The sequence below is a fragment of the Boleophthalmus pectinirostris genome, unplaced genomic scaffold, assembly GCF_026225935.1.
Source record: "Boleophthalmus pectinirostris isolate CB_2022bp ecotype Guang Dong unplaced genomic scaffold, ASM2622593v1 HiC_scaffold_22, whole genome shotgun sequence".
Taxonomy (NCBI): Eukaryota; Metazoa; Chordata; class Actinopteri; order Gobiiformes; family Gobiidae; genus Boleophthalmus; species Boleophthalmus pectinirostris.
In genome coordinates, this window is record NW_026571190.1 from 13,987,082 (window position 1) to 14,008,005 (window position 20,924).

General features: G+C 36.2%; 2 protein-coding genes across 2 annotated transcripts; one reads left to right on the top strand and one right to left on the bottom strand.

Annotated features, from left to right (window-relative positions):
* Positions 1 to 561: 561 nt before the first annotated feature.
* LOC110164362 (syntaxin-3-like) lies at positions 562 to 6,616 on the bottom strand. The gene is made up of 10 exons (XM_055158259.1): positions 6,495 to 6,616; positions 4,179 to 4,253; positions 3,473 to 3,572; positions 3,309 to 3,383; positions 2,915 to 2,985; positions 2,724 to 2,832; positions 2,114 to 2,187; positions 1,683 to 1,817; positions 732 to 842; positions 562 to 639 (listed from the first exon to the last, which is right to left on the bottom strand). The coding sequence occupies exons 1-10, from the start codon at positions 6,522 to 6,524 to the stop codon at positions 562 to 564; spliced, it is 858 nt and encodes a 285-aa protein (XP_055014234.1). The 5' UTR covers positions 6,525 to 6,616.
* A 2,357-nt stretch (positions 6,617 to 8,973) lies between these two features.
* LOC110164361 (V-type proton ATPase 116 kDa subunit a 2-like) lies at positions 8,974 to 18,165 on the top strand. The gene is made up of 21 exons (XM_055158438.1): positions 8,974 to 9,081; positions 9,472 to 9,550; positions 9,748 to 9,893; positions 10,826 to 10,921; positions 11,224 to 11,294; positions 11,593 to 11,716; positions 11,817 to 11,899; positions 12,001 to 12,094; positions 12,217 to 12,288; positions 12,916 to 13,056; positions 13,328 to 13,487; positions 13,639 to 13,778; positions 13,944 to 14,089; positions 14,191 to 14,281; positions 14,391 to 14,509; positions 15,090 to 15,303; positions 16,147 to 16,257; positions 16,359 to 16,442; positions 16,768 to 16,885; positions 17,299 to 17,470; positions 18,081 to 18,165. Exons 1-21 carry the CDS (start codon positions 8,974 to 8,976, stop codon positions 18,163 to 18,165), a joined length of 2,454 nt encoding a protein of 817 aa, XP_055014413.1.
* Positions 18,166 to 20,924: the final 2,759 nt, after the last annotated feature.

Consider the following 20,924-nt stretch of genomic DNA (forward strand, 5'->3'; position numbering starts at 1 on the left):
ACCACTGAATAAAGTAAAAAGCCATTTGATTTTGGTAAAAGTAAGAAATTAGATTGCAAAAACAAACAACTTAATTACAAATACAAATAAAGAAAAAAAAAAGATATATATATATATATATATATATATATATATATATATATATATATATATATATATATATGTGTGTGTGTGTGTAGAGAGAGAGAGAGAGAGGGAGAAAGAGAAAGAGAGAGAGAGATGCAAAATCAGAAAAATCTTTTCTACCTTTTAATTCTAACTTAGTTGTCTTATTTTGTGAGTCAGCTACCTCAGCTCATAGTATTGCTTTCCAGTCCTGGAAAAATATGTTATGCATGTATAAGTGGTTACTAAGATTTTTGTATTTGTTAGTATACAGCTATGTTAAGTCTGTCTAACAATCGCTCCTGCATAGAGTCAGTCTAACACAAAACAATTTATTTTTCCATAATCAGATTTTTTAACCATTCAAAACCTAAATCCAAACCAATGGCACTACAACGTCCACAAGTTATAAATTAAGTAAAAAAAAGTCAATATCAAAATCATTTCCTTTTTCAGTTATTTGATAAAACTGTAGAGGAATGAACCGAGAATAAGAGCCAGAATCACACAGCAGCAGGCAATCATCATTTGTTTCTGAAAAAGAAACAAGGATTAAATTATAAAATGAAAATAAATGTTAGATTAAAATTATTAAAATTAATAGTCATAAAAAATAAACGTCTTACCCTTCGAGCTTCCTGCTGAAACTTGGCTGCCTTTTTGGTGTCAGCCACAGCCCTCTCTACAAACCCCACGGACTGGTCCATGTTACTTTCAATCCTCTCGATCATCCCACCCTGAGAGAGAGAGAAAAAAAGATTTGTTTTTCTTATTTTTATTTCTAAATAATTAAGCAGAGTATAGAATGAACCGGATATTACTTGTTCTTAAGAAACATTGAATTGAATTGAATATGGACAGTCCAGGGCAGAGAGAGACTGTGAGAGTGAGAAAGAGATAGAGAGATGAGATATATTGCATTATCTCTACTGTTATGTTTTTTGTTTTTTTTTCATGGCCAATTCCAGTTTATTCAGTTTGGTAAAAAAGTGTTCAGATCATGTAGGCCTGTATTTGTAGGAATGACATACATTCATTTGAAGAGCTAATTTGGTTCAACTTAATATTAGCGACAAGTCTCCTCCCGCCTCTGCACAGGTGAGCCTGGATTTGTCTGTGTGTTGTTCGGAAAGCCACATATAGCACTAGGGAAGAAAGTGTGTGTGCGTATGTAGAGCTCTGTTTATTTTCATCAAAATATGTGCAGCAGTCAGCTGATCATGTAGGTCATGGTTCGGTGAATGATAAATGATGTATGTGAACAAGAGCTGACCCAACAGTGAAGATAACAGAACTAAATCCAGTGCATATTGGGTCTTCTCCATAGAGTGCAATAATGTGAAAATTACCCAACTTGTACTTGTAAGCTACCATGTTTGTTTTGGCACAAACTGACCAAGGGCTTCTCTGATTAAGAGAGAGGACTTAGTCAACACATATACATCATCATAATGTATAGGAAATGTGTGCTGTCCTGCTATGCAGGCTTTAAAATGACACAACCAACGCAACTAACACATTGATACAGGGAAGGTGAAGTTCCCAAAGGCACAGCAGCAGTGCCAGTGCTGATGTACCTGATTCTCCACTAACATGGCAATATCCATGAACATGTCATGGAGTTCTTTGATGGAGCTCTCCAGTCTCATGATGTCTTTGTGACGAGCCTCGATCTCGTTTAGAGCCTGCTGGTTTATCTTTGACTCCATGATCTGAGGAATGAAGAGGTTACTGAATATACAATATAACATATAATACAACATAAAATAACATACAACATGGCGTCAATACTTTGTCCACCATCTGATTTCATTTCAGTCATTTCCCAACCCATCACTTAAAATCTATAACTTATCTGTTCTTTTATTCATGAACATTTTACAATTTTTGTGTGTGTTATTAAACAGATTACCATAGTACTCTAAAGTCACTATTTTTATTTTCTACAACTGCTCCAATCAATTAAAGAACACAAAGTTAGCATATGTTTAGCAGAGTAGCATCTTACCCCAGCAGTGAAGACAGCCGCGTTTCCTCCTTCCAACATCTCCTCCAGCTCCTCATCTGTTGTAGCTTTACCCGCTGAAAGCAAAGACACCATTTGGTTAGGAGACTCTGTATCACTGTACTACTATGAACCACCTATGTTTTTTTTAGGATGAAAATTTTATTATGTAAGCCCATTCCATGTTTAAAAGGCTCATTTCAAGTATAAAAGTTTGAATTTTGAGTTTGAAGGTATAACACAATACAATACATTGTTAGGCTATTTAGGCAAATACATCGCTGGCTGGAACCAGTACTTTCTAAAAGAAGAAAGATCACTTTTTGATTGTTAACCCTGATACTGACCTAATTGTACTTTCTGATAGTTCATTAATGAACAGGGTTGGGATGTGTTAGTTGTTAAGATGTGGCTTTATTTAGATGTGGCCTTAGGAGCACACACAACACCACATCCTGTCCACATAACAAATGCCATAGCTCCTATCTAAAGCAAATATGGTTCACACATGGCTACACTTTGCTTCCTATACATGCTGATTGGACTGGTATTTGTACAGCAAATGCACCAAATATGATTTGAGTAGCAGAAGGGCTAGATGTAGATAACTCACTGATTTCAAGTTGTCGGGCGATCCTTCCTTTGCTCTTGTCTCTGAAATCCATCTGCGCTTCGTTGTACTTTGTCATTACCTCCACAAACTTCTTTGCCAGGATTGCATGCTAGATAAAAGAACAAAACAAATGCCTGTTTACTTTTAATGACAATAAAAAAGAAAAGAGAATGTATTTACATATCTCAAACCTGTGATTTGCGTATCCTCAGGTCAGCTGATGCTCTCTCATCTGTGTTGGAGGCCAGCTGCTGCTCAATGGCTGAAGAAACAGAAGTAACTTTTTTCTTGATACACTATATTTAGATGTTATTTATGTTAATTATATTATCTATTTATGTTACTACAGTTTGTATTGTACATAAAACTTTGCTGATGTAATGGGAACATTATTAACATGGCACTTCAAACTATCATAACTGTCTTGCCCAAGGACACAGAAGAAAAAAAAGAGAGAAACATTTTAATTCCTGCTATAGGTGCAGGATGTTTAAAAAGAACTCATAGAAAATCCTTTATACCACTGTGTTGTTCAGTTATTGTTTTTTCATGCCTAGTCTTTTATAAATGTACTAATATACGTACTCTTGAGTTTGTTTCTGGCATTGTTTGCTGCTTTCTTGATCTCGTTTGTCAGAGCTTCCAAATCGTCTTGTGTTTCTGAGGAAAAAGAGCACAGGGGTATAAACAGACATTAATTTAATTAATTTAATTATTTTATTATGACAATATTTACAATTGTCACTTACTCTGGTCTGAAGTTGGAGCTGACAAAATGGTGGAGTACACTTTCTTGATTTCCGTGATGCTCTCCTCCATCTTTTCAATACTGATTCGAATATCGTCAGCCTAAAAAAGTTTAGTAGAATTTTTTTTTTTATATGATCAATCAATAAGCAATAACATCATGATATTATAATTTCAATCTCATTTTCTATTCTATGGAATAGACACAATGCTGAATGCTGATTCCAATACCACGGTGCTAAATAAAAAAAAAAACACTTACTTTAGACAACAGAATCTCATTTTCTATTGTACTTTCTGTTACCTGAATGTAGCCTTATACCTGTGTAATGCCTCAGTCATTTAGGTTGGTTCCAAAGTGGTTCATAAGTGTATAGTAGTCTATGTGTCTTAAACTTGTTCTGATACAGCTCATTCTAAGGTTATTCTGTGAATGTGGCATTTTTCAGTATCGATATCAAATGAGAATCTAGTTTCAGTATTGTTTTAGTGTCGATTAGTATTTGATTTTTGATACTTCTGACAACCCTACAATGCACTGAAGTGTTAATTTCTAAAAGAAAAAGTCTTCATATATTGTAATCTCGAACGATGGTATAATAAGAAAGACGGTATGATAATCAGATGGTATAAAGGAGGCAAACACAATTTGGGAATAGAGCTATACAAAAAAGTATTGTTATTATTTAAAAATTATTTTTTTTTTACCTGAGCAAAGAAATCATCCATGAATGCCTCATTTTCAACAGGAACTTCCACCTCATCTCCTCCAGCATCACTTTTCTGTTCAATACAAAGAAAAATGTTTTTCCAGATTCAATGAACTCCACAATCAAAAATAGAAACAAGTCCATGAAATTCTGCAGAGGAACCACTGACAGCATCCTTTCCAGATGTATCACTGTGTGGGACAGAAGTTGCACTGACCACAACAGCAGAGCCCTGCAGCACATAGTGAACAAAGCCAAGAAGATCACTGATGCACCACTCCCCTCCCTGTAAGACATATACACCACCCACCTCACCCGCAAAGCGCTCACAACAGTCAGTGATGCAAGTCACCCCGCTCACAATCTGTTCAGCCTCCTGCCCTCCAGGAGGAGATACAGGAGCCTCTGTTCCTGATCACCAGACTCGCTAACAGCTTCATCCACTAGGCTGTTAGGATGCTGAACTCTTTCCCCTCTCTAACCACTAGGCTGCCAAGAAGCTAGGAATCTGTGTCTTCCCAAGAACAGAACTCCACAAAGAAAAGAAGAAAGAAACTGTCTTGTGCTCTGGACTACAGTATACCATCTGCTGTTTTTATTTCTGCTGCTAATACTTGATATGACTTAACTGCACTATACTGTACAACAGTGTTATTAGCTTAATTTATTTATCTGTGGTTACAGTAGTGGTTAGAGATGATGTTATTTGTTGTGTCTCTGTACATAGGATAGAGAGAAACGTAATTTTGATTCCTTTGTATGTCTAATACATGTGAAGAAACTGACAATAAAGCTAACTTTGAACTTTTGAACTCTGGTGGCAATTAATAATTCGAACTGCAAATTGATCTGATTAAAAATAGTACTGTACTAGTACCTCAACTACTTCCAACAACCACAATGTGCAAGTTTCAGCACATTTCTGATAGAATGCCATGTCTAATTATCTTCTATCTTCTTCTATCTATAATTTAATTCACCACAATCCAATAGTTACAGTTACAACCTGGACTAAATGTGCACGTCTCTCTGTAGTTGATGTTGAGTCTTTTACATCGTGAGACTCTCTTAACTCCAAGTCATGTCAGGCTGCATGCTCATCTCCTGCTCACACCATTCACTGACTTAAGTATCACACACTTTCTATTGGAGGAGCAGACAGGGACAACACTACAGGGGCTAAATCATGATGTGATGTTGTAAAACAATGACTTTTCCCATGTGTTATGTTGCAAATACTGTAACATTATCTGGTGCTGAAAAAACATGTATTTATCCCATATTTGGTGTGGAGTAAACAAGGGTGGTGTGGCTCGAGTCTAGTGCATTTGTGTTTAAGACACCTGTATGAATGTGGTGTGTGAGTGACTGTTGGTGGGGATTCAGAGGGGCCAATGGCACAGCTTTGCTGCCTCACTTCTGTCAGTCTGCCGCAGGGCAGCTTTCGCTTCACAGGTGGCTTAGAATAGAGTATTTAAGTTTCGAACATGACACATAAATAACAAAACATGAAACAACAATAAAAATGCAGGAGAGAGGAGAGGAAAAAGACAAAAATGTGCTGACATGTTCAAAAGGGAGTAAGAATTTAAAACATACTAAATCCTACCCCCATTCATTCCATTCAACCATACACAAAATTGCTAAACAACTTTGAGTATCTGGAATATCTAGTATCTATTTCTACTACAACTATGACTACTATCACTACCAGATTGAGAAGCTTCTACTGAGCAATGCCAGTTTGTGGATGTGTCTCTAAATAATTTGTCCAACTTTTCTTTATGTTAGGCCTACTACCACTTCTTAAGTAGGCCACTACAAAGAGGATGCAGTAACCATAACTTAGCCTACTGTGTAACTTATTTTTGGGTGCAAAAGATGAAAAAAATCCTGTGTAATCTGATAACTTTTTGAATTCCTTTCTGTACATATTGGCAGGAGTTTTAGAAGTAGAAGTAGTGTTCTTAAAATTTGTTTAGATTATAGGTCTATTATAATGATAAAGGCTATGGTTATATTGCTTCTGGCTACAAGACTGCACATTTTTAACTTAGCAATAAATACTTTATATATATATATATATATATATATATATATATATATATATATATATATATATATATATATATATATATATATATATATATATATTACAATGCCCAAAATCCACAAATCAAAGAATAATTATGCATATTAAATGGTCAATCGGGGTCAAAGAAGCACTCAGTTACTACAATCGACCTGACGACCCCGAGGAGCGTAACAGGTGCAACATTTCATCTAAAAATAGTTACTAAAAATGTTTCTTTACCTCCTTCAATTGCGCCAAACGATCCTTCATCTTGACAAATGGTCCCGGTAAAAAAGAGACAAATTAAAGAACCGTCAACAAATGCGATGCTAACATAGAGCTAATAAAATGGCCTCCAAATTAGCCAGATAAACATTAATTGGATGATTCCGTAATTGGGAATTCTGGGTGGCTACCAAAAGCGGGTTACAGACACAACTTCTGCGCACTAAATTAGAGTGTTTTGCTGAAAGAATAAACTTATTTAGATGAAAAATAGTGGTCGTAAAGGTGCTAAAGGTGAAGTAAAGATGTGTAGCAACCACGTCTCAATAAGCCTCTAAACACGGATTAGGAAGCGCCAGTTCAAGACGATAAACCTCTCTCCCCCACAGTCCATCTGATCACCGGTGCGTTATAAGAGCGTGGATAACATGGGCGCAGTTGAGCATCGTTGCCTGATTATGTGGAGACTGGTTAAAATAAGATAATATTTATTTATGTTTCTCAAAAACAACTAATTACAGCCTTTAGTTAATTAAATGTGTTTTAAAAATGTCCATAACAGTTAACTCATATAGGCAAGATACTGCTTCTTCTGCAGATATTTCTACTACCACTGCTATGATTACTACCAGCCTACTACTCTTAAGTAAGGCAGGAAGACCAGACACCAGTTTTTATCTGAGACAGTCCCAGGTTTGAGCCCTGTGTCCCGTCCGAGCAGATTTATCCAAAACCACCGATTTGTCCCAGTTTTATAAAAGACATGTCACAGTTGTCCCTACTTTTGACCAATTTGTTACGCACCAACAGTAAAGAGGGGGATAGATAGTCATTTCTTAAGCTATAACACAGAAAACAGTAATTGAAAATGGTACCGAGAGATTATGACTGACCCACAAATGAGTCAAGAATCGACAATGTTACACATTCTATTCACAGTTTTATTTACACCGACCATCCCAACTCAAGTGTGTCCCAGTTCTGAAGTTTAAAAAGCTGGAAACCCTGAAGTAAGTAGTATAGACCTACTTTGTCCATGAAAACAGATTGGGCTAATAGGCTATAGGCCTATAGCTAAGAGAGAGATCCCGAGGAAGTTTCGCTGCAACCTTTTCACTGTGTGACTCAGTCAAAGGTCTCAGTGCAGTTTAACAGGCGGACTAGTCAGGTGGGGCCAGAAAATCCTGTGTCAGGGCAGTTTGAGGAGAGGAAGAGCCATAAGTGGCTCTCCTCTGTGTGCTGTAGCACCACAGCAGCATCAAGAGGGGAATCAGGTGAACACAACAGGAAATGCCTTGTTCTTATTCTGCTCTGGTGTTCGGTTGGTGAAGAAATGGGTCATTCCCTCAAAGAGTTTCCTCTGGAAGGTCTTGGAGTATTCCCAGTATGTCATCAAGACCAGAACTAAACCAGAACAGGACCAAACCAAGTCTCCATCATGATTAAACTTGGATCTAACCAGGACAAAACAGGACAAGAGTGAATGCAGTTGTAGCCTAACACATAACATTGGCCTACCTTTCTTTGGTCTTCCTCTAGGTCTCCCATCAGTTCCTTCAGTACCAGCTGATGCCACCTGTCAGGAGCAGTGGACCCTTCTTCAGATCTCAGCTAGAAGCCCTGAGCACATACTACGTTAATAGGATCACATCTCTATATAATAAATTACAACTGTGCTCCTAATAAGATTTTAATCAAGATAGAGATTTAGTTATGTAAAATTGTCAATAATTAGTTTGTCTTTTTAATAGAAAGGTTCACACTTTAGAGTTTGGAAAAGAGTTCAGACTTACATTTGCACTAAATGGCTTTGATTCAAAGCCAAAGTCTTGTTTTGTTTTTATTAATAGTTTTAATTGATTGGGACATATACATGTTAATGAACATGGTGTAACTATGCCAAATTATAGCCATGATCTAATCTCCTTCATAATCAGTGATGTTTCTTGCTCAATGACCTAATGGCAGTATGCACTAGAGCCACATGTTGTTATCTTAACAACAACATATTTATTGTTTTCTTGCTCTAAAACTCAAATTCCTTTGCCTTTACTTTTTGACATATATTGTACTCTCTCTCTCTCTCTCTCTCTCTCTCTCTCTCTCTCTCTCTCTCTCTCTCTCTCTCTCTCTCTCTCTCTCTCTCTCTCTCTCTCTCTCTCTCTCTCTCTCTCTCTCTCTCTCTCTCTCTCTCTCTCTCTCTCTCTCTCTCTCTCTCTCTCTTTCTCTCTCTCATTGTTTATACACTGCTCTTTTTTTCTCTAAATTAAATTACCCAGAATCATGCCTTTGGTCACATGAACCTAGTTACTTTGTACATGAGTAGGTGATTAGATTCCCTCCAAATTTAAACTTTTCAATCTTCGTTTGTATGCCACAAGTTCTGAAACTCCAGGGACCTGCAAACTATGAGCAATATCCGAAATGTTTTTTTTTTTTTTAGTATGAATTTTAGCATTAATTGATATAAAGGGATTATACTTTATCTGGAGTGATGTTTCGGAGTGAGGATATCTGCCTGGTCCAGATCTTCCTTCAGTCTGGATCTGCCTACAACTGCATCAGTGAACTGGGAGAACTGGGACTGGTGGAGTTTAGAGATGTATGTATACCAACTCTATATCAATGTTTGTCAAACGGTGGTACGTGAACTATTAGTTAGAATTAGAATATTTTTAGGCCTAGTTTAACCCTAAATTGGACTGCACTATATAATTTGCATCTTGATAAATCTGAAATAACTATATCATTGTCAACAAATGTGCAGAAATGCGCTTTTATACCTACATTTGGATGTTGGATTATTTTATTTTATTTAATAAAAAATTTTTTTTTTTGTATTTTTGTATTTTTGCTGCAGCAGCATTTTTAATCATAAATTATGAGATGCTGACCTCTCCATGTGGCTGGGTTTACAGAGAAGATCAGAGCAACCACATAAGCTTTACATTTTCTACATTTAAAGCTTGTTTTTATTTGTACTTCTTTACAGCTAAATCCAGATGTAAACTTGTTCCAGAGGAAATTTGTAAATGAAATCCGGAGATGTGAGGAGCTTGAGAAGAGATTTGGTGAGAAAAGAAATACACCAAATTGGGTACTGAAATGAATGAAAATAATATACATTTAATCTAGGATGTTTCAAAGGCCTTACCCCAAACCTTATTATTACTGCGGTTCCTGTTGTTGTTATGAGTAGTCTTATCATGTACCAAACACATACTTACTTTTAAATATTACTTTTGTTTTGTTGGTTGTGTCCATATAGTTTTCCTGGAGCATCAGCTGTCCATAGCTGTGCCTATGTCTCTGGATGAGATTTTGAAGACCCCTTGCTCTGCTCCGGCCCCTCAGCCCAGAGACCTGTTGCACATCGAGGAGCAGAGTGAGAGACTTGCTATTCAACTCTCTGAGGTGATGAGCACTGCACTAGGATGACCAGATGTTCAAAATTCATAACTGGGACACACTTGGGTTGGGGTGGGTGATACAAATAAAACTGTGAAAATAGTGTGTAACATTGTCCATTCTCGACTCACGTGTGGGTATGAGGGACTTCTGTCTTTGCATTTAAAAAAAAAATTTTTGGCTTATGCTCAATTTCAACAGTTTTTTTTTTTGTATTTTAGCTAAGCAAATGACAACATATTATCCCCTTTACTGTTGGTGGGTAACAAATTGGTCAAAAATAAGGAAATTCCTTGTATAAAGCCAAGACAAATCCCTGGTTTTGGATATCTCAGCTGAGGCTAGGGACATAGGGCTCAATACTGGGATTGTTTTGTTTTTTTTGCTATTTGGATTACATCTTATTCTATTTTTTCAGAGCCTGAATTACATAATACAGAACAACATTGCAACAACGAATGCATACCATCAACATTTTTTTTTTTACTTTTTAGTTATAATTTATTCAATTCAAACCTGTCTCGACTGCCCTGGGGTAGGTAGGTAGACTGATAGAAGCAAAGTACACAAGCCATTTATGTGTATGTGTCCTGCCCAAGAACACAAAAACACTGATTGGAGCAAGAATCAATGAGGAATCAATGTGTTAGCCTTGGTTTTCCAATCATTTAAGCCTTTATTTCTTGACATTTTGATGATTATGGCTTACAGATAAGGAAAAACCAAAACCTGTGTAATAATTGCTCAGTGTCGAGAAGGAATTTATGAACAGACAGCACTGATAAATATAGACCAGTGTGTAGGGTAATAGCTAAAATCTGTTGCTTGTGGGAGTTGAACCTACAACCTCCTTGACATTTAGTTTATTAGATAAGGACATAAAAACATGTACTGTTGATTACTATGTGTGTCAGTTGTTTTGTATTATTATTTTACAGGTGTCCACGAACAGAGAGAGTCTAAGACGTCAGCTGATTCACCTTAAGCAGTACAGATCAGTACTGCTGCAGACCCACTCTCTCATCCAAACACAGGTATCAACAAATTTACACTGCACAATAAGTCAAAAGAATAATAGATTTTTAGGTAAAATACCACCCAGAGGAGAAAGATAGGCCAAAGAGGCTGATATTTCTGTTGCGGCGGTAGTAGTGATAAAAGTCTTTGCACCCCTTTAAATGGACATGGAGAGAGTATTTACATGACTGACTGGTGACTGGTTGACATATATAGACAGGTGACAGGAGGAATTTCTGATTAAAATAATAATAAATAAATATATAATAATAAAACATTAAATAAATAATGGAAGTAAATTATAATTTTGGTGCTCTAGGCTCTCCCTCCACCTGCTCATGCCCCTTTGGACTTCTCAACACTGGACTATGACTGCGACAATCATCTGAGGTAAACTATAATCACACAGTACATACAAACAATATTCTTTAATTGCCCTCCACTAATTTGTTATCCATTATCAAATCATCAAGACATTTTTGTTAATTCCTAACATTATGCAATAAAAACAAGTAAAAACATGCTTTCATTTGAAGCTTAAAAGGCTTAAGTTACTCTACATATTGTGGCTACAGTAATGATTGATATATATATATATATATATATATATATATATATATATATATATATATATATATATATATATATATATATATATATATATATATATATATATATGCATATATAGTTTTGTAGCTGGTGTGGTGCATCCGTGGAAAGTGGCTGCATTTGAGCGGTTGCTATGGCGAGCCTGCAGAGGATATTTCATTATTGACTTCCAGGAAATGCACAAGATGGAGGCCCCTCAAACAGTAAGATCCATATATAGAATCATATATAGTTTAATATTTGACCAGCATCTTGACTATTTAATTAGTTACTCCTCTACTACTGCTGCTCCTTTCTAACCAGGGTGAAATGGCTCAGTGGACTGTTTTTCTAATCTCATTTTGGGGAAAGACAATTGGATGCAAGGTCAAGAAAATTTGTGACTGGTTTGTGGCGTCCATGTAGATTAATTTATCTAGAAATTAATGCTACAAATAATTAATGTATCACTATGAGTAATAAATATATTTGTTGGTTTTATTTTTAGCTTCCATGCCAATACATTTTTGTACCCAGAGAATGCAGAGGACAGAGAGGAGCTATTAGAAGGACTGCAGAACAGAATTGAAGATATCTCAAAAGTATGTTACTAATATATGAGTATGTATGTGTGTTCAAAACCAGATATCCAGATTGAAATGTCCTATTTGATTTTTTAAACTAAATTGAACATCCACATATAGTCTATGCATTTTTCTTTCAGGTTTTGTCTCAAACCGAGAGTTACCTCCAGCAGCTGTTGTCTCAATGTGTCTCAGTGCTGCCAATGTGGAAGGTACTTTTAAATACTCCTTATATCACTGCTCTGTGGCACATAAGGATCCAGTTGTATAAAAAACACACATTTTCTTTGACAGAGTGAGATTAAATAAGAACTATTTATTGCTAGATTGCATTTGTCTAAAAGCAAAACCGCAGAGTCCAATATATTTTTATTTACAAACAATCTTGCTGAATCTAGTTTTGAATAGCTTAAAAAATAGAACCTTTATTTGTGCTTTCAGTGTACAAGAACACCAGAAGAATTTTGTAAAAATGCAATCAAACCAAAAGATAAATAACTATTAAAATATGGCTATGGGGGAAGCTGTTAATTATAAATTCTTCTTTTTGTTGTAATTGGTTTAGTCACTGCAGAAATAATCAGGTTAAATATTTGTCAACTGACCTTTTAGATATTTCATGGCAAAATACATTGCAACATTCCAGGCTGTGAAAACCATATGGTCAGAACATAGCAGATTAAGTGACTTCATTGTTTTATGTTGGTGGTGATTCACATACAGTATTGCACATGAGTAGTTTAAAAACAGACAATTCTGTGTGAATTTTGTTTTGTATTGTGAATTTGCACACAATTCGATGGACCAGAATTATAACGCTTCCTGTGGGTCCCCTGTAGGTGAAAGTGGGGAAATGCAAGGCCGTTCACTCCATATTAAACCTGTGCAGTCCATCTGTGACAGAGAAGTGTCTCATCGCTGAGGCTTGGTGTCCAACCAAAAAACTGCTGTTGCTCCAGAGCGCTCTCATAGAGGGGACAGTGAGTGTATTACATTATGACATAGAGACAAACTAGCTATGTTTATATGTACATTAATGCAGATTACTGAAATGCCATGTAAATAATTATATCTGATGTAAGTAATCTGTTTTCTTTCTGGCTGTTCACACATTATGCAAAAAAATCCAAACTAAAGTGGCAAAAAGTAAAATGAAAGAGAAAATGTTTAATATTGAGAGAGTTGTTTTAAAATTCACTGTTCTCTAAAATTCCTTGATGGCTGACTATTTGTTATATTTGTCTTTGCCAGAGAAGAAGTGGCAGTGTGGTGGACTCTTTCTATAATCGTCTTCCTCTCTCCTCCTCATCCTCGCCTCCTCCAACTCTGTTCATCACAAACTCCTTCACTGCAGCGTTTCAGAGCATTGTGGATGCATACGGGGTTGCACAGTACAAGGAAATAAACCCAGGTCATTACTAATAATCTGAAATATTCTACATTTGGACTAAACTGGTCTTAAACCATGAGCACACTTGACTGGACAAAAGCAATGTACATCGTATTTTTAACCACGTATCTTCAAATATTATTCAGCTGAAATGTGTTTTGTCTTTGATCAGCCGTGTACACCATAATAACTTTCCCATTCCTGTTTGCGGTGATGTTTGGAGATGTGGGACATGGTATGTTGATGGCTGCAGCAGCTCTCTGGATGATTATGATAAAAGAAGAAAACAAAAGCACTCAGAATAAAAATGAGGTACTGGACCAGATTAACTAGCTGTATTTAACTGACTCTACTGTATGTATCCTGTCTGTTTGTCTTTCACATGGCAAGAAAAATCTGTTCAGTGGAGTAATCAGACAACTAAGGTTAAATTACTCTTATTTGTCCTCTGCATTTGATATTGTATTTTTCGTACAGTTGTGGAGGTTGGTGTACATAGGCCGGTACCTGATTTTACTGATGGGACTTTTCTCGATTTACACTGGGGCCATTTACAATGACTGCTTCAGCCGTGGAGCCACTGTGTTCCCCTCAGGCTGGCATCTACAGGCCATGAACTGGAGGTGAGGAGGCCAGAGAATGATCTTTATTATTATTATTATACTGTGTATATTTTGATACTTTTAATTAAACTATTATTTCAAAATTATTTTTCATCATGCAGTGCTGAAACTCTGAAAACAAACCAAATTTTGAGTTTGGATCCGAACACAACAGGAGTCTTTCTGGGCCCATACCCTCTGGGAATTGACCCGGTAATACATTCAAGTATACTGAAGTTTCATGTCCCAGTCAGTTTCTTCCAGGGCAGTTCAATTATGTAAATTAATGCATCATTTCTAATCTAGCCTCAATGTATTACAGATTTGGCACCTTGCAAACAACCGCTTATCATTTCTAAACTCATACAAGATGAAGCTGTCTGTCATTATTGGAGTGTTACACATGACTTTTGGAATCTGCCTTTCCTATTTCAACTACAGGTAACATTAATGTCCTTTTATAACTAACTAACTAACTAAATGAATAAATAAATAAATAATCTATGTGTGTATAAATTTATATATTATCAGTTTTCTGTTGTTCAGTCAACAGTATGTAACCTTCTAAATATGGCCATACTTACATATTTACCACGGAGATAGTTCAGTTTTATGACAAATAGAAGAAAAACAACATTTCCATGGACTCAAGCTAGAGAAGATAATCCTCCAGTCCAAAAAAAAAGAGTCAGGTTTGTGGAGATGCTCAAAGGAATGAAGCAATCTGCTCAAAGGAAGGAAGCAAAATTTTTCATTCATTCATTCAGTTAACACAAACAAAAGGTAATTTTTCTTGGCTAAAACGTTACTTACCTACTGTGCCTTGAAGTTGTTTTAAAGTACTATATAACCACTCTTTAAATTTTTTATAATGCATGTTGGTACTTATGTTTTTATTGGTTTAGCCATGCTTAGTTAATTGGATGCACACTTCATTTACTAAGTTGCGTATGAAGATCTCCCACGAAGAATAGACTTACCACACATTTTTTAACATTATTTATCCTTTTTTTTCTTGTAGTTACAGGCGTCAGTGGAGTGATATGTTGCTGGTTCTACTCCCTGAGCTGGTCTTCATGTTGGGGTTATTTGGGTACCTCGTGTTTCTAATCTTTTATAAATGGGTATTTTTTGGACCACACCAGTCAGACCAAGCTCCCAGTCTCCTCCTGCATTTCATCAACATGGTTCTATTCACTAAGAACAAAGAGACTCAGCCTCTTTACCATGGACAGGTGACTTCATTTTGATAACTTTGATTGTGCTATATATTGTATTGCATTTGAGCAAATGTGTTTCCAAGATTTACAAACCGTACCACTGCCACAACAGAGCTGAATAGTCTGGTCTGAATAGTGTCTACTGTTATATACAACTTGTATGGTCATGTTTTTATAAAGTGCTTTTCCACCTTCAAAACACTCAGAACACTTTACATCAAGGAACCACTTACTCAGTCACACACCAGTGTATGCAGACACTGGGGGCATGGTGGGTTAAGTGTCTTGCCCAAGGACACAATGACAGCATTCATCTGTTGGAGCTGGAATCACACAGCCAACATGTGGGTTAGTGGATCTAACTGCTCAACCAATGATGTTTATGTTGGGAGCAGGTTTCAAATCGACAACCTTTGTATCTGAGGATGAACACTGTGCTAGCTGAGCTACTGTCACCCAATTTATCAAACTATAACAGGATTCAGGAAGATCTCCAGTGTGTTTATTACTTAACTGAGTGCAAGTATTACGTGAAAATATGAGAGTAAAAATTTCGGGAGCATTCAATCTTGTACCAGTACTTGTTTAGTCCTGGTTTGAGCCCAATTGAACTTCGGTTTGATTCTGGTCTAGTCCTGGTTTACACCTGGTTCAGATTTGATTCCCTCTGGATTTGGGAGTTCAGTCCCAGTTTGATGTGTTGTGTGCAAGTGTGAATGCACCATAAACAAAGTACAATATTTTGGTGTTGAAATGGAGCTCAACAGTGTTGTTTTGTTTTTTCATGAGGAAGAAGTACTACCAGAGTTACACATTTTGAAAAACACTATGCACTAGGCTTATTGCTCTTTGTTTCAGTGGTGTGTTCAGTTGGTCCTCATGGTCACGGTGCTGACTTCAGTCCCTGTTTTGTTGCTCGGGAAACCCCTTTACCTGCTCTACTATCACAGAAAACATCAACAGTCCATGGTAAGAATATGTCCACCTTTGTTACATTGTGATCTAATACATTCTACACATTATCCATTTATTTAGCTATCTATCTATTGGTGTATTTTATTTTGTTGTAGTCTGGGTCTGAAGCTGTTACCGACACCAGTTCGATCAATGCTCTGTTGGGGGATGTTGAAGGAGGCAATAGTGAACAGAAAGAGGTGAGAAATTCAAATGAAAATACTACTACTACTAATAATAATAATTCTTAGTAAAATATTTGTTCATAGTGAAGTTTTTCTCCAAAAGTGACAAGTTTGTAGTAATCACTTGTCAGAAGAAATATTAAAACAACATACTAAGCAACATACAACAGCAGGAAAGATTTAGGATTCTTTGTAGTTACTTGTAGTCTAGTTAGTTTATAGTTACTCAAAAATAATCAAAATAAAGTCAAAATGACTATTCTGTATCTATGATCTAATTACATTATCTAGATTATAAATGTAACTCAAGAATTGTATTTAATAGCTATTCTCCTTGTAGTTTGATGCTGTGGAGGTCTTCATGCACCAAACCCTTCACACACTGGAGTACTGTCTGGGCTGTGTATCCAACAGTGCCTCCTACCTGCGGCTGTGGGCACTGAGTCTGGCCCATGCACGTAAGAAACTGTTGGATAGAGTTGTAAGATGAATTGCACTTAGGGTAAAAGCCTGCAGTTATTTAGTTAAAGGTGCACCATGTAACGTTTTACTGGAAGGTGCTTGTGGAAAAAGAAGACGTTATGATTTATGAGTTATGACTTATGAATTTAATACCTGAATACCTGCCAAATAACTTAATGCCTGCTCTGGAACATTTATCAAAGCAATAGCATCTTCATGGAGACTAGCATGTGGCATACCCTCCACCAGGTGGCATACATTCCACCAGAAAAGTTACATAGTGCACCTTTAAATCTTTGTCTTATTTATGCAATGATTTCTCTGTCTGCCAAGCCTTTTTATTGAATTGCTCAAATACAATTTAAATTATAGGCAAGGATTTATATGTACACCCATTTTTGTCCCCCAGAGCTGTCAGACGTGCTGTGGATGATGGTGATGCGGATTAGCCTGTCCTCCAGAGGCATGCTGGGAAGTGTAGTCCTGGCTGTGGTCTTCTCCTTCTTTGCTTTACTCACAGTTTCCATTCTGCTGGTGATGGAGGGGCTGTCTGCGTTTTTACATGCTCTGCGACTGCACTGGTGAGAATAAAGCTTGAATAATTTTTTTGCAGAAAGTGATAAGAAAAGATGGGGAAGTGTTAGGTGTTCTGTGGTTAAATGAGCAGTATGTAATTTTTCTGGTTGTGGTGATGATTTTAGCTGAGTTTGGAATGTTCCACATTATGGCATTGAACCTATCTATCTTCATCTTTTATTCAATTATAGGTGCTTTGATTGATTTAAAGCAAACAAACAAATAAACAAACCTCTTTAACCTGTACAGTAAATGAATTGCCTCCCCCACAGATCAGACCAGTAAGTTCAATGCAATACTGGAACAGCTCTGGCAAAATAATAACATGCACAGTTTTAAAGCAATTTTAAATAAAATAATATAAATTTAATCAAAAATGGTAAATACCATGCCCAACCCTGATAGGAAATACTCAGTCTCTTCAAAATGGTTTGATAAGTATGTATATGCCTAAAGGCCAGAGGTTACATTTAAAATTTTTGAGTAAACTGGGTGGAGCTTATATGACAAATCTATCTATATTCACTGTGTTATGCTTTTCATTCTAAGCCCTATTAGCCAGAAGCTGAAGCCATACTCACTAACATAGCACTGATTATTGTTTATTTGTTTCAGGGTGGAGTTTCAGAGTAAATTCTACAGCGGCACTGGATACAAGTTTAACCCATTCTCCTTCAGCCACATCACCATACAATCATAACACTAAGGATCTCCTGGACCAGCTTATATCTGAATGTGGACAGTTTCATGAAAGTCCCATTCACACATGCAGCCTGAACTGGGAATTTTCCTGCATTTTGCAAGAAAATTGTGGATCAAATCCTGAACTGATTTCTCTGTGACTGTGGTGTCTCTTAAAGAAGTCCTGTGCATTTTTATGTCTATATATCATGTTTTAACCATTTCTGTCATCAAACAGAAAACAATCTATTTCACTTTATGATGTCTTAAGGTAATACAGTAGGTGCTCCATTGTGTTTTTAAAGTCTGCACACCTTCACCAGAATCATTTGGATACTTTTAGCCCTGGAATTCCCAAACTCTACTGAATTAAAAGATAAAAATTTTAATTTGAAAACTACTGCTTTGTGACATCACAAGGTGGAACAGAACATTTTGAGTTTTGGCGATGTAGACAGACTAATAATGCATACCGGTGTACATATTCACCTTTTTCAGTGGAAGGAATTGTTAAAGAAATACTATTTCTGTGCTGTTTTGAGGGCTTTCACTGCCAACTCGGTCTCTCAGTCATGCCTCTTCTCTTCAACTCTTGAGCTACCATAATTTATTCTACAACAGCAATAGGCAATGGTTGCAAAAGAATATTATGTCCTGATGAAATTTTGAGCTTTTAGGGAGTCCTGTGTGACTGTGGCAGACCTGGTAATGTTCTTGGACTGGTGCATGTGTGACAGGGGGGTCATTGCTAGTGCTTTGGCATTGAATACTTGGCAATATGCTGATAATTATGTATGAATGGGTAAAAAGAATCTCTAGAATCTCTTGGTTCAGTTGTAACTTTATAATTATTCAAGCAAGGTTATAATAAAATGCATCCCATAACTGCCACGTGAATTGCATTGCGCTCATGTAACATAAATTGTAAATCACACATTTTTTGTTTGTACGTTTTCTGTGTTAGTGAATTTCTCAAGAGTGAAATCTGATAGTATTAGTAAAAATTGTGGTTTTAGTTATCAACAATTATAGTAGTAAACTGCTCTAGGCTGCATACTTGTCCTGGTTTGGTCCTGGTTTAGTTCCAGTTTACTCCAAATTTAATTATATTATTCGTCACATTGTGGATATACAATGCATATACAAGGCATATACAACACCTGTGCACCCCTTTAAGTACCAAATGTCATGTCAGTGGAGATATTACTTTTCCTGGAATGGTCCACTGCATGATAATTTAAAGTTTTGGTTTTATTCAATTAAAAGCAAGTAGGTGGCAGATCCTCCACCAGAAAAGTTACATAGTGCTCTTTTAAGTAGTAGTTGTAGTATCAGTACTGATCTTTTCATTTTACTTGTTCTTGAATAGTAATTTGCCTCTGTCTATTCTACAAAACTAATCTAGTGACATTTCTTTGTGTCTGCCACTCCTTTCTGTGACAATGCAGGTCAAGCAGGATTTGAGCTGTGTAGGTTTACAAATACAAACACAAAACAATGGGTCCAACAGGTTCCTTTTCCTCAGTTTATTTTCAAAGAGGAGCAAAGACTTAACATTATGCAGCCTATGGCACAGAAAGGGCATCTGGCATACACCATTTTACTGTTATTACTTTGTTGTGGTAATATCATAAGCAGTAGTGAAAATATGGATAAAATAATAAATAAGATGACTATAGTAAAAGAAGTTGTGATGGTAGACATTTGGCATGTTTTGAGTAATGGCTGGTTGATTACAAATGTTAACACTTGGTTGTTTTATGACATTACCTTTACATATTATTTGAAATATTTATATGTGCATGTTATTTTAGTTTTAATTTATTTCAGTATTTATTATATTTCAAACCTATTTTGTGTTACAATTTTTTCAATCGTGTTGGCACATTTATCTATATAAAATGTACATTTGCAAAACAGCTCACACAAAATCATAAAAAGAATTTTAGTTTTCCAAAACAAAATTTAGTCTAGTGTTTCATTCAAAACTGATCAATCATTACCATCAAAACTCTCACACTCTAGAGTTCACATTACACACAAATCTGGGGCTGGAAAATATGAACTTTTTGTCAAAATATTTTACGTATTATGTTTTTAAATAAATTTACATATTAGCTTTGGTAAAGTGTGCAATGTGTTAATGCATGGCTTCTTAGGTAAAATTAAACACCGTATATATACTATGTGGGATGTTTCTATAGATCCATTCAGTCTGCTTTCTCCCTGTGTGACTGTGTGAAATCCTTCAGTATTAGATTTTAGGTGCTCTCAAATTATATTTTTTGCCCTTGTTTGAATGTTTATATTGAGAGTGACAGTGTTTGGGCCATGGTCCTTAACCACGTGGGAAAACGCCTGGACCACATGCTGTACTGTTGGAAAAACAAGGTGAATTCAGTGATCATGTTTGTTTGTGAATAAGAGCTGTGTGAAGTGTTATGAGAAAGAGTCTAAGAACTGTTTGAACTGATGAGAAATTTGCGTAAATAGAAAGTGATCCAAAGACTGCACACTTACTCCCAAACAGTTTTTAATGAATGACAACGTTTGACCTGACCAAGATCCACCGATCGAAACGTTGCATTCATTAAAAGCAGTTTGGGTTAAATTAAGTTAAGTGTACTGTGCCACTGTTCAGATACATGTTTTGAGCAAATTATTAAACAAAAGTTTTTAAAAATCGGCTAAAACGATTGGAAAAAAACAAAAAAAACAAAAACCTAACAAAATCTAAACTATTACGCTGTCACTCGTTTGCCCCGTGTTTCCTGAACG

Bases quoted from the DNA above. Each gene is read 5' to 3' on its own strand.
- LOC110164362 (XM_055158259.1), bottom strand. From the start codon at position 6,524: ATGAAGGATCGTTTGGCGCAATTGAAGGAG. The intron at 2,986-3,308 runs GTACGTATATTA...CTGTTTCTTCAG, and splicing joins TGCCAGAAACAAACTCAAGA to CCATTGAGCAGCAGCTGGCC. The intron at 843-1,682 runs GTACATCAGCAC...TCTCTCTCTCAG, and splicing joins CCATGTTAGTGGAGAATCAG to GGTGGGATGATCGAGAGGAT.
- LOC110164361 (XM_055158438.1), top strand. From the start codon at position 8,974: ATGTTTCGGAGTGAGGATATCTGCCTGGTCCAGATCTTCCTTCAGTCT. The intron at 11,717-11,816 runs GTAAGATCCATA...CTTTCTAACCAG, and splicing joins AGATGGAGGCCCCTCAAACA to GGTGAAATGGCTCAGTGGAC. The intron at 13,488-13,638 runs GTCATTACTAAT...GTCTTTGATCAG, and splicing joins GTACAAGGAAATAAACCCAG to CCGTGTACACCATAATAACT.